General features: G+C 35.3%; 1 protein-coding gene across 1 annotated transcript in view; it reads right to left on the reverse strand.

The window, feature by feature from the left end:
- The window catches only part of LOC150101379 (alpha-(1,6)-fucosyltransferase-like), a 63,249-nt gene that overhangs the window by 1,591 nt on the left and 49,242 nt on the right, over positions 1-12,416 (reverse strand). Inside the window, exons 8-9 of the mRNA XM_090400786.1 lie at positions 7,494-7,670; positions 5,598-5,751 (exon numbers count right to left, since the gene is read on the reverse strand). Of these exons, the coding sequence (XP_090256912.1) occupies positions 5,598-5,751; positions 7,494-7,670 (331 nt within the window). The remainder of the gene's footprint in view (positions 1-5,597; positions 5,752-7,493; positions 7,671-12,416) is intronic.

Genomic DNA, 12,416 nt, shown 5'->3' on the forward strand with positions numbered 1-12,416 from the left:
TGGTAATAATCCCAATGTCTCAATCATATTCCCTTCCCCTCCTATTTACCATTCTCTGCAAATGACATTTCTTCAATCTGTCTTCATTCTCAGCATTACAGAGACAAGAAACCACCGAAGTCAGTCGTCTCTGGATCTTTTCCAGTATTGCAGGAGTAAATAGTCGAAATGTCCTAATGACTGGTTTTGTTGTTTTATTATTTTGGCGAATGATGAAAGTCTTAAAATCTTTTGCAGTTTCTTCCAGCCTAATGTATTTGAATGAGGATTTCTTTTTACATAGCATGTGCTAGTGTCCAGAATAATTTTTTACTTCTGAAATAGCATCTTTTTAAGATAGTGGATGTTCTTTTATCATACTGCATGAAGAGTATCGGTCACATGTTCTGCTGGTCCTCTTTCTTCCCATACTGAATCAAAATTATATAATTTTGGTGTTCTCTTTTACTTAGATACACACATCTTCCAGACTGTTCGTAACAAGCATGTATTACTGCACATGCACATAATTAAATTTAACTGAATATTCCGTTAAAATAACTTTAGAATTATTATTATTTATAAGAGAGGAATAATGCCATCTTGCAAAAAATAATCGATTTCATTAAATCGGGCTAAATTAATATACTTAAATCGTGAAGATACACACTGCAGAAATGGTCTGCCTTCTATGTTTTTCAAATTAATGACTTTCTCTCTGTTCGCACCTCAGATGTAATGTTGAATGGATCCTTTCCACAAACTCTGCAACTAATACTTACTAGGGTACCACATGACTCCGTTCATTCCCCTGCTCTCTTCCTTCTTTCACATCAACACCTTCTGCAGTTGACTTCAATCCACAGTTTTGCTCTGCATGTCTCTTTTTCTGACAAACTTTGAACCACATGAATGAGAAAACTTCCAAGATATCAGCTTCTGCGTCTCGAAATACTGATCTCCAAACAATTTTCAGCAGAGTTCTAATAACTGTCGATATTCTCTCAAAGGGGGTCCTTTTTTTTCTCTTTTGACATTACCCAAACCTCTAAACAAGATGCGAGATGTCTTCTTGACCAGCCATCAACTTTCTTGGCATAAACATTTCTTTCTGCTTCTAAGAAACTAGACTATCTTTTTTTTTGCACGGGAAGGGGATAAGTTATCTCTGAACAAGTATTAAATATATCGAAATTTATCCAGCGATTAAAATATTACTCTCCTAAAAGCTCCCCAAACTCCTTGAATTAGTTTAGAAAAGAGCATTCAGATGGATCAGAAACTTGTCTTTCACCGATTAACTCTTTCTTTCGACACAATTCAGTTTTCTGCCTGTTTTATTATTTTTTTTTCGTAGTCACTCTTCATTGATATCTGTTAAGACGTGCAGCAGCAACTCAGTCGCCGTGCCTTTACAATTCAGTTGGAAGCCACTGAATAGGTTCTCATTCAGTACTATTCGTTTATTCTCTCTACTACCTGGAACGGCCTTGTTTCTTGAAGGAATATCGAAGACTAGCAGCCTATATAAAGAACGGCAGATTCAAATCCAATGTTAACAAGTTCTTTCTTTCTCCCCACTTTTTCCACAGCACTACTGTATATTATATACCTTCCCAATCAGCGAAAAATCCTTCTCATAAGTACTATTGTATTAGAGGTTGAGCACTGGCCTGGTTAGCATACCCATTCCCCCACCAACAGGTAGCGGGTTTGAAACCCACTGCGGGCATGTACGTTTGAGATTGTCTTACTTTATGTACTGCTATTACCTTTGATATGGTGCAGTACGACTTTGGCTGTCCTTACGCCATTAAAATAATCATCGCATGTTGAGCAATCTCTCTGGGTGGGATTACCACAAATGTTTCAGAGCACGTGAAAGGCGTTCGTTTGTTTTTATTTCATAAGAAATATGAGTCTTTATTATTTAAAAAGCTTTAAAATTCCTGATTTTTATTTTATATTTATCTTCTAATTTATTAAATGTGAATGAAATATTAGCGTAACCAGATAATATGAAATATGAACTAAATTTTACCGTTTTATATATAATTATCTTTTATATATAATTTGAATTTATTATCTCTATTATTAATAATTGTTATCATTATCAATACTGTCCACGTTATGAAACACTTAGATCTGATCTTGTCATGAAACTTCATCGCTATAGTATTGTGGAAGATAAAGACTGTCTCCCACTCACATTAATATACAGGTAATGGACAAAAAAAAAAACGGAAACAGTGACACGTGTCGATTAATATAGCGTTGGTCTGCCGTGGGCGTCTAGTACAGCCTGTATTCTGAGAAGGAATGACTCGGTCAGTACTTGGACTCAACAGGAGGAATTCTACACCATTCGTCCGACAGAAATTGGATCAACTTGCCTTTGTTCTTTGGAGGTGGGAAATGTTGCCTGAGATTTCGGTTCAAAATGTCCCATAAATGTTCTATAGTATTTAAGTCTGGCAATTGGAATGGCCATGGCAGACAGGACACCGCACCATCATGTTTCACAGACCACTGGGTTTCGCAAACCACATTTGCTTGATGAATGGGAGGATTATCCTGTTGAAACGTGGCTCTGTCTGCGTAGAAGAAAAGTGTATCAACATGGAATGAAGATGATCACTAGTGATTAAAAGATAACGTGCAGCATCCACTTTGGATTCCATTACAAGTGAACCCAAACCGTTCCATGGGAACGCGCCCCAGACCATTACAAAACCACCAAAACCTTTCACAGTTGGAAACAAGCACTCTGGTTGGTAAGCTTCCTTCGGTTGACGCTACACACGTATTCGTCCGTTTGCAGTTAAAAAAAAAAAGTGTGAGCGTGGATTCATCGAATCACATCCTCCACAGTTGAATAGTCCACTGCCTGTGATATTTGCACCACTGGATGCCACGACGTGCTTTGACGGGAATGATCAAAGGCTTGTGTAAGGCAACTCAACTGTGATATCTAACTCTGTGTAGCTCCCGGCGCAGAGTTTTTGTTTCAATGGGTTTCTCACGACTGGTGAATTGTTCACACATTGCTCAGAAGTAGCCCGCCTATTTTTCGTGGTACAGCGCACTAATACTCGAACGCCCTCTCTTGCATTTCGTTGATGATGTTTGTCCTTTCGACTGCCGTGCTGACATAACCTTAGAGACTGTTCCTTGACTAACATGTGCAATTTCAGCAAAATGCATCTGCCAGCCTGGCTCCAGCAATCCCACCCCTTTTAAAGTCACGGAGCTCCTCTCTGGATTCCATTCTGATAGAGTAAACAGCACAAGCTTCCATTTGCCTTTATACACATGTCTCTAGGAATGTCGGGAGTATACGAGTATTTACATGTCAACTGCATCTGTGTTTAGTGCATCATAGACCCTGCATTGCAACTACCGATAACGCGAACCGGTAGCTCAGTGTTTCCATTTTTTTGTTCATTACCTGTAGTTAAACTTATCGATCGATTCCTCTCTTCCTTTTATTTATTCAGATGTCGAATTTCCTGTTACTGTTAAGCCTTCCGTAAGCTGTAGTATCAAGAACTTGTCTTCCGCGTTTGCATTGTTTATGTACTGACGTACCGCAAGCGGGTGTCAGGTTTTCGCTGTGCAGTGGTTCCTTGTCATATGTTTTCAGTAGTGATGGAAAGAAGATATTTGGTATGAGAAAACGGGCAAAATATTCGATCGAACAAAAAGGAGAAAACAGATAATAGTTGTATTTTTTAAAGGAATTTAACAAAATGAAATATTTCTGATAATTTTCAGAAGTTGCATAGTGATCAATTTGAAAATCACGCAGCGTAGCCAATTTCAGGTAGGTAGTGCCTAATGATAACATTTTTTATTGCTATTCATGTATTGGATTCATGTACTGAAGCAAATTTTCACATATTATAAAGTATACTTTATATCATCGTATATTATAAAAGTAAAAATTGCAACACTTATTTGCTAATACGAAAAGAGTACTTCGTATTTCCAAACCTTCGAAATTTTTTTTATTCTACAGCTCAATAACTGTAAATGAATTTTAGGTAAGTTGCATACAGTAGGACATCTACTCTTGAATGCTTGGATATACCTTACTTAGTTCGAAAACTTGACAATTTATTTTCCTAGATTCTGCATGTATGAGAAATTATTTGTGAGTTTGTGATATTATTTGTTGTCAAAAAAAAACCTGCAAACCTGTTTTGCTGAAGAGGTCCCGTCCGTAGCAAATGCAGGATCCAATTGGAACCCATATGGTGGTGCGCGTAATTTAAGATACTTAAATATTGGGAATATATGCTACCAAATTCTATTAAAAATGAAATAATATACTTATTGATCATACTTTTACAAATCTGAAACTAATTATAAAGACATTTTTTCTGATTTTTTAAAATCTTCCAACTTTTTAATGTCTTGCTTCATCACATTGCGTAGGGCCCGCACTATGCAATGAACATCTCACAGTTTTAAGATTTTCAATTTCTTTTTATCTAGACAGTTTGGCAAATTTCTGACTAAATTCAGACCTTGAATTCACATCTGAAAATCTCATAAAACAAATTCTTTTGAAAGTAATTGATTCTCGACTGTAACACATTCTCCACATGCATTAATCAAATTTGAAAATGACAACAGATCATCTTTAAATTTGACTAACAGCAGATGCGAGAAACCATTTCCCATAGTTCTAAAAATATTTTCAGGAATTGAACGGGATTTTGAAACTGTCGAATAATCTAGTATTATCCGACAGTTTCAAAATCCCGAGCGAAAATCTTTTGTAGCTTGATTTAGATATCCTCAATCTAATAAAGAAATGAAAGATAGGGTAAAATTCATCTTACACTGAGGCGGCAGAAAAATATACAACAGTTCTGCAACGTTTTAATATCGCTGTACCTTAAAATCTGCTCCTAGTATATTATAAATATGTATTGCATTACGTCCAGTAGCAATATGTGGCAATCCACTGGTCGCATACTTTTGTTTGTGTTCTTTCTTTGAACCATCTTTGTTATCTGTGCTTTGTCAGTAACTAACAATATTCTGATATTTCTTATTGCACAAAATATATATAAAAATAAATAAAAACGTCATTGGTTACTTGTTCATTATTTAAAAATTGCTATATAATTGAAAATGTAACACGGTATAAAATACAATGCTACGTTTATTTAAAAAAAATGGCATGGATAAATAATCCTTAATCCTTTGGCCCTTTGTATTTTGCATTTACTTTCTTCTCCATTGAGATGATGCAGATTCCTTCCAGATATTTCATATCAATAGCTCGATATGCGTGCGAACTATTGGGCGCGCGCGCGCACGCACGCACGCACGCACGCACACACTCACACACACACGCACACACACACACACACACACACACACACACACACACACACACACACACACACACACACACACACACACACACACGCACGCACGCACACACACACGCACACACACACACACACAGAACGGTTCGAGTCAATAGCACATACAATCGGTCCGATGATAATGAATTATTCTAATCTAAATAATCGCTAATCGCTTTATCTTAAAAAAAAAAAAAAGCTTTAAAATTAGGACGATAGAAACTTATGGATACTTACTCCAGAAGAAAATGTACAAACAATGAAGTCAGACTGTGCCAAAAGAAACAAGTCTTGTAAAAGTTTCAAAGAGGAGGTGTTCGTGTCACGTGTATGTACATGAAATGCACCATCCGCTGCACCAGGAATATGCACGCAATCATAAGAAGTAAAGCTAAAAAGGGAGAAAGCAAAATTATCAGTTTGATAATTAGAAAATTACAGATAATTAATAAATAATTTGATTCATTTAATACCTTATATTATTTATATATACTATTTGTAATTTCCCTAATATTCAAAGTTCAATTTCTCAGTATAGGAAAGGAGTTATATACCGGAAAGTGTAACATATGAATACATATTTAGAAATTCTCTGACACTGCCTATAATTAACTGAGTGTCATTTAAACATATATATCATGTGTAAAAAAATTGAGCCGAGGGCTGAATTGTTTGGAATCATCTCGAAACAACGAAGGCTATAAGGCCATCTCTTTTGCTATTTCCGCATGAAACAGACTAACTCACCTTTTGTTGAAAACCCTTTATAATTGTTCTTCAGGTCCTAGAGTGGATTTCTAACCCAGATATTTTCGCTTCAAACGCCAACTAGACGGAGTAACGAGGAAGTAGGATGATGGCTGCAGTTTAAAATGCTCTCATTTTGCTTACGTTGTTTTTCATATATGGATAATGCTGTTACTCCTATGGTAGTAGAGAATTGAATTTCAGTTCGATTTACACTCTTAACAATATCAGTTAAGTAGGCTCTCTTAAAGTACAGCCAACCTTCTACTTCTTCAGTACTTACCTCACGCATGACACTTTGTATAAGTTGTCACTTATTATTATTTTAGATGAAACAATCAAAACGTACAGCTACCTTGACAGTATCTATGTCCAAATGTTCTCCAGATTCCAAGCATTCTACTCCCCTCCCCCTTTCCTCCATTTTGATCTCATTGTGCAGAAATTGACTTGGGGAAGAAACCTTAAAGAATGCAAGAAAGAAATATAGTACAAATTTGGCCGAAAAATGGTTGACGAATGTGGCTTACAAGTGGCTGAGGAAGAAAGTGAACAGCCTTATATTCCTCTCTCTCTTCATTTTATTCCCAAGGGGAATAAAGCTTTCAGGATTTTCGCATTGTAAAAATCAAGTTTGGATGAAATTACTGGAAGGACACGACATCTCAGATCTTATAAAATCAGCACAGGATCAGTCCAAAATAATGAATACAATTCTTATTTAGTTGGACAAAAAGTTTCAAATAGAACAAATTTGGTATATAATTTAAGAAATAACTCATATACCAAATTTGTTCTACATCAACTGAATGATGCGATCTTTAGGGAGACGGTCATCACTGCTGGTCGTATTATTAAATGGATTTGTGTAGACCAAACGTCCCCTCCCCACATCTACCCATATTTTGGGCCGAATTTCTCGGGTGGGGCAGGGGAGCTCTTGAGTAGCGTAAGAAAAAGTATATTATAAAGTTTATAAACTATAAAGGAAAAGCTATATTATAAATTAGGTCGAGATAGGCAGAATGAATTATGTAAAATAGTAAGATGCGATTGTTACACCTGAAACAACGAAAATAGTTAACGAATGAAACGTATTATTTTTAAAAATTGTTACTGATGTTTGATTAGAATAAGTTCCCATACATTTCTGGCGTCTCTGAACCAATCTCAAGACTCCTTAAAAATATAATCTAGTGGTTACATTTATTCCTTTCATAAACTATCATCATGGTTCCCATCTTCTCAAGATAAACAATTCTCCTCTGTCTCTTCCTGGCTTCTACCAAGTTCCACGTGACTTGCGAAATCATAAATTAAAATATATTGAAAAACCAGTTTGAATGAACCTTCACAATTTGATTTTACAAGGTTTTATAAACTCACTTAGTTTCGCATTCGTGAATAACAGTTGGATCATCAGTTGCGAGATATATCCGTCTCTTCAGGGGACCGTGCCGCAACTCCATACGAAGAAAAACGTCTTCTACTTTATCCATATAATCTTTTAGTTCATGACGACTGGCTTCGTTATGTATCTTGTCTGTCCGTCTAATGTGAACTCTAAAAAATAAAAAATATATATATAATGCATGTCCCCATTTGTTCTTATTTTATTATGACTTCCGGATTATATTCCATTAATAGCAGTTAAAAAAAATTACTTCTCTTGTTAGGCATTGAGTGATAAATTATTACACTAAATCCTAATATACAGAAGAAGATATATTCTTCGGAAGAAAATATTCAGTCGTCTTTTAAATTAATACACCTAGTTAAGCGACATAAAAATCCGTTTTTCACAATTAGATATTTACTAAAAATATTTGGGAAAAGAAAGGCATATAGCATTTCAAAATGCCACTCCGAAATCCAAGAAGGTGGTAACTTTAGTTATTGAGATTACCATTATACCGAACATATATGTGACATCATCTTAACAATGTTCAACTACATAAAGAGTGTTAATTTGTTTATTATTTCTACTACTACTAATACTAATAATAGTAATAATCAAGCATCTCCATAGAGTCCAAAAATTCATTCCTGGAGACCAAACACAAAACACTATTCACAGGATATCTAAGGTGACCACGCATTTTAATATGGCGGACATTCTCTCGATTTTAAGTTGGCATCCCATTTTTCTTATAAAACTTGCCGGTACCAAAATGTTCAGCTTTTAAGCACACACTCACTCAGTAATCACGTGATCTCCTGCATGAGGCGCTCACGTGCATAACTATACACAACACTACTCTCATATGTAATAATATATTAATGCTTGCTGAAGACGACCCACTGATAGTTTTTCTGGATTTTGCGATCTTCGTCGAATATTGGTATTTAAACTTTAATGAGTTAATGCACTGTATTTTGCACTGTAACTTGAAGCGTTTGAGATGTGATTATACAGACGAATGTTAAAAATCCCATGACAGCAAAAACGTCCAATCAGGAAGTACTGGAGCAAAGGGGGAAATCACGTGAACTTTTAGATACCATAAAAATAAAGAAAACTGCATATCTTGATCACTTACTTTGTAATGAAAGTATAAGATAATTCAATTGATTTAAAAGGGAAGATAAATGGAAGAAGATATCTTGGCTGGCAGACATCAGACAGTGGACTGGCATGTGCTCTGAGGGACTGTTCAGATTGGCTGAGGATCGCTCGAAATTTGCCAAGGTGGTCGCCGAACTCCGATAGAAGATGGCATTCAAAGAAGAAGAATTATTAATATACTGCATTTGGTGTTTTAAGGATTCATTCACAGTGAACATAACCCCTTTCTCCATTTGAATTAGCTGATGATAGAAAATGATCCTAAATAGAGACAACCAAATGAAATCTTAAAAAGGGAATACTGGCCTTGAAAACCTGAAGGTCATTTAGTATTTTTTTCTATCATATGGAGATTATATCCATTAGCTAAGAAGGTGTGATGCAGCTAGGTGAGTTCAGCAGTAAGAGCATTGTTATTGGAATCGATAGCTCTAGCTCTGTGAATTAGTGTTTTTAGGATACCATACTATTCAGCCGAATGATGGACTGACTGTTTGTGCAAATCCATGTGTGGGTTTTCTATAATGAAGTCATCATTAGCTTCCTGTTCCATTGTGAAGTAGATTTTAGGATGTTGTCTATTTAAATGCACTAAAAATGTATCCAATGTGTCTAGACCATATGGCCAAATAGCAAGCACATCATCAACATAGCATAGGCAAACCACTGCTTTGAGAGTGTCTGTATTCATAGATAGCGTTTCTAAGTATTCTATGTAGAAATTGGCTAAAGTGGGAAAAGGGGGGGCATTGCTGTTTCATCTAGTTGTTTGTATATATTCTCTTTCCATGTACCATCAAGTTGTTTGTATATCTTCCGTTTCCATGCACGGAAAGGAAGCTAATGACTGTTTACTCTTCCTGAATACATTAATCACAAGGCGACCAGATAGTTCCTTATCATTTTCAATTTATAGAAAACTTACACATACAAGGAGAAAATTGCACAAACAGTCACACCATCATCCAGCTTACCAGTATGGTATCCTAAAAATAATAATTCACAGAGCTAGAGCTATCGATTCCAATTACATTGCTCTTGCTGCTGATCTCACTCCCTTTCCTCACACCTTAGCCAGTTGCAATAATCCCTATAGGATAGAAAAAATACTAAATGTTCCCCAGAAATCCCCTGCATTACCTACCACACAAGACTACAAGAAACCTGTTACCATCCCATACATTCAAGGCACTTCTGAAAAGTCATCTGAAGCGCTTAATAAATATCAGCTATGCACCATATTTAAACCTTATATCAAATTGACAACTCTCATCCATTCACGTAAGGACAGACTCTCTTCTTTATCACATTCAGGAGTTTATGAAGTGCCCTCTTTTTGTGACCTGGCTTACTATGAACAGACAGGAAGAACTGTTGATATCTGTCTTGGTGAACATAAAAAATACATCTGGCACTATCCTTATGGCAAGTCGGGTCTAGCAGACCATGACTTGGTACTACACAGTAGCAAAAGTACTATACAGAAATCATAAGTCAGAGAGATTGGTTTTGGAATCAACAGCAGTTTTAAAACATATTCCAAATTTCAACAAATATGGTTGTATAAATTTACCAAAAATCTGGGCGACAGTCATTTCAGTTCTAATTAATAATTCTTTTCTCTCTTTTTCCAACTTAATTAGGACTTGAGTTCCTTGTGTTGTACGTTACAATTTTTAAAGTAGGCCCACTGTTGTACAAAACTGTTGTTGTTTCATGTACTGCGACAAACTCTTTTTGTACTGTAAAGATGCTGGATATAATAGTATCAGCAAATAAGTTAAGAAATAATGATTATTTTCTTATCATTCTGTGTTGCCATCAATACCGTGAAAATAAATTAACAAGTGACCAAGATAGTGCATCTCTGAAGAATGCTTCCTAATAAGACAGACTGAAGATATCTTGATTGTAAGATTGAGTTGATAAGTAGAAAAGAGGGCATACAATAGAAACACGTGTTACTAAAGTGATTTATCGGACTGATGCAGAAGAAATTTTTCTGCACATAATAAGAAAGAAAGAACAAACAAGAGGCTACTCCTAAGTTGTATAAACGAGTTAGCTAGAGTAGGAGGGACAGATGTTTTGCTTTAAAAGAAGTGAATAAGGTAGAATGGGACTGGACTGTCAAAGGTGAATGGGAATGATTTAGTGTTTTAGCAATAAATGAGTTTAAGGAGAATTATTCATATATGACAAGTATTGCATCAAGAAGTGATTCATACATGCCTCCTGCAATGTGTTTGGACTCATAGAGATGCCTATAGTTAGTTAACTACTTTTTAATAATTTTTAATAGTACTGATGTATTATAATGAATATTACTGTTATTATAATATTAATATAAATATAAAAGAGAAGTGATTTCACTCTTGTCTTTTATATCTATTAAATCGAACTGTGGCCCAAACATGTCTAAATATTTCAAGTGGCTGATGGTAGCCCAAAGCTTCATACCCACATCGATTATCCTTTTATGTTTTCATAGTAATGTTATTATGCTACTTTTCAGTATGTTCAATATTTATATTTTCTTTTTTGTTTTGCCAGTTCCCTTCTCTTCTCTGATTTTCAAATGAAACGTCTTCTCACTTTGCTCTGATTTCATAAAAATGTGAATTTTGTTTTCATTTTAATTTCTTCTGTTTCTCTTATCACATAATGATTTGTAGCTGAAAATAAAGTCCTTCACACTTTTGTTTTTGTTTTTCCAGCTTTGGCTTCTTGCAGAAAAAAGTATATTATTAATACCAGACCTCCAATGAATTAAAAGTCTCATTGAGGAAGGTTTATATTTTCACACAGAAAGATCATCAAACTATGCTTCAACCCACTCATAGTTTCTACACTCACCACAGTCTTATGCTATTCATTCCTCTCACCAACCATTCTCCGTGCAGAGAACCTGCTGTTCCCTCACACCCTCCTCATACATCTTCCAGGCAGAGTTGGATTTAAGGTTGCTGTGACCCTAAGCTATAACTTTTAAGAGGCATATATTCTACTGATTAAATTTAGCTTTAATAGCTTTATCAGAGGCCCTTGCAATGATGTGATTCCTTAAGCTACAGATTGTTTGGTGTATACGTAATTCTGGCTATGCTTCCAGGGACCTTATGTAACTTGGGCAGAGAAATTGAAATCTAATTATATGAAAAAATGAATCAATCAAAATTCTTTTTTTAGATAAGGAATTAATCAGAATTATGATTAATCAAATTTATATTATTTGGTACTTGTAGATCTATACCCACCTATTTATTATACTTGACAAGAAATTATATTATGTTTTATCCTTTACCAAAGCATGTGCAAGTTTGTATGTGAAGGATCTTCATGAATAGACTACTTGTATATAGAGGTTGTTGACTTCCCATAAGTTGTCTCAGTGTCCCATTATGCCAACACACTTCCTTTTAGATGTGTATAATGTCAATCATCATGGAAAGGATCACTACTCAGACCAGGTTTGACCTTTATTGAAGTTCTGATCAGTTGAAAGTAAACACATGATAGGTTCCTTGGTTTCAGTAACTAATGGTATATCATCCTATTGACATTATCATCTCATTTTCTTTATAAACTCAAGTCTCATTTGCAGGTGTTTCTCTCACTACACAGATTAACATACAAAAATAAATAAATAAAATAAAAACATAAGAACCTCAAGTTGTAAACACTGAGAAGAAATCATACAAAACCTAGAGAAAGAACTACGGCTTTATATGAGTATTATCAGT

The sequence above is a fragment of the Typopeltis vanoorti genome, chromosome 11 (genome assembly GCF_054136105.1).
Source record: "Typopeltis vanoorti isolate ZY-2024b chromosome 11, IOZ_Tvanoo_1.0, whole genome shotgun sequence".
NCBI classification, from domain to species: Eukaryota; Metazoa; Arthropoda; class Arachnida; order Uropygi; family Thelyphonidae; genus Typopeltis; species Typopeltis vanoorti.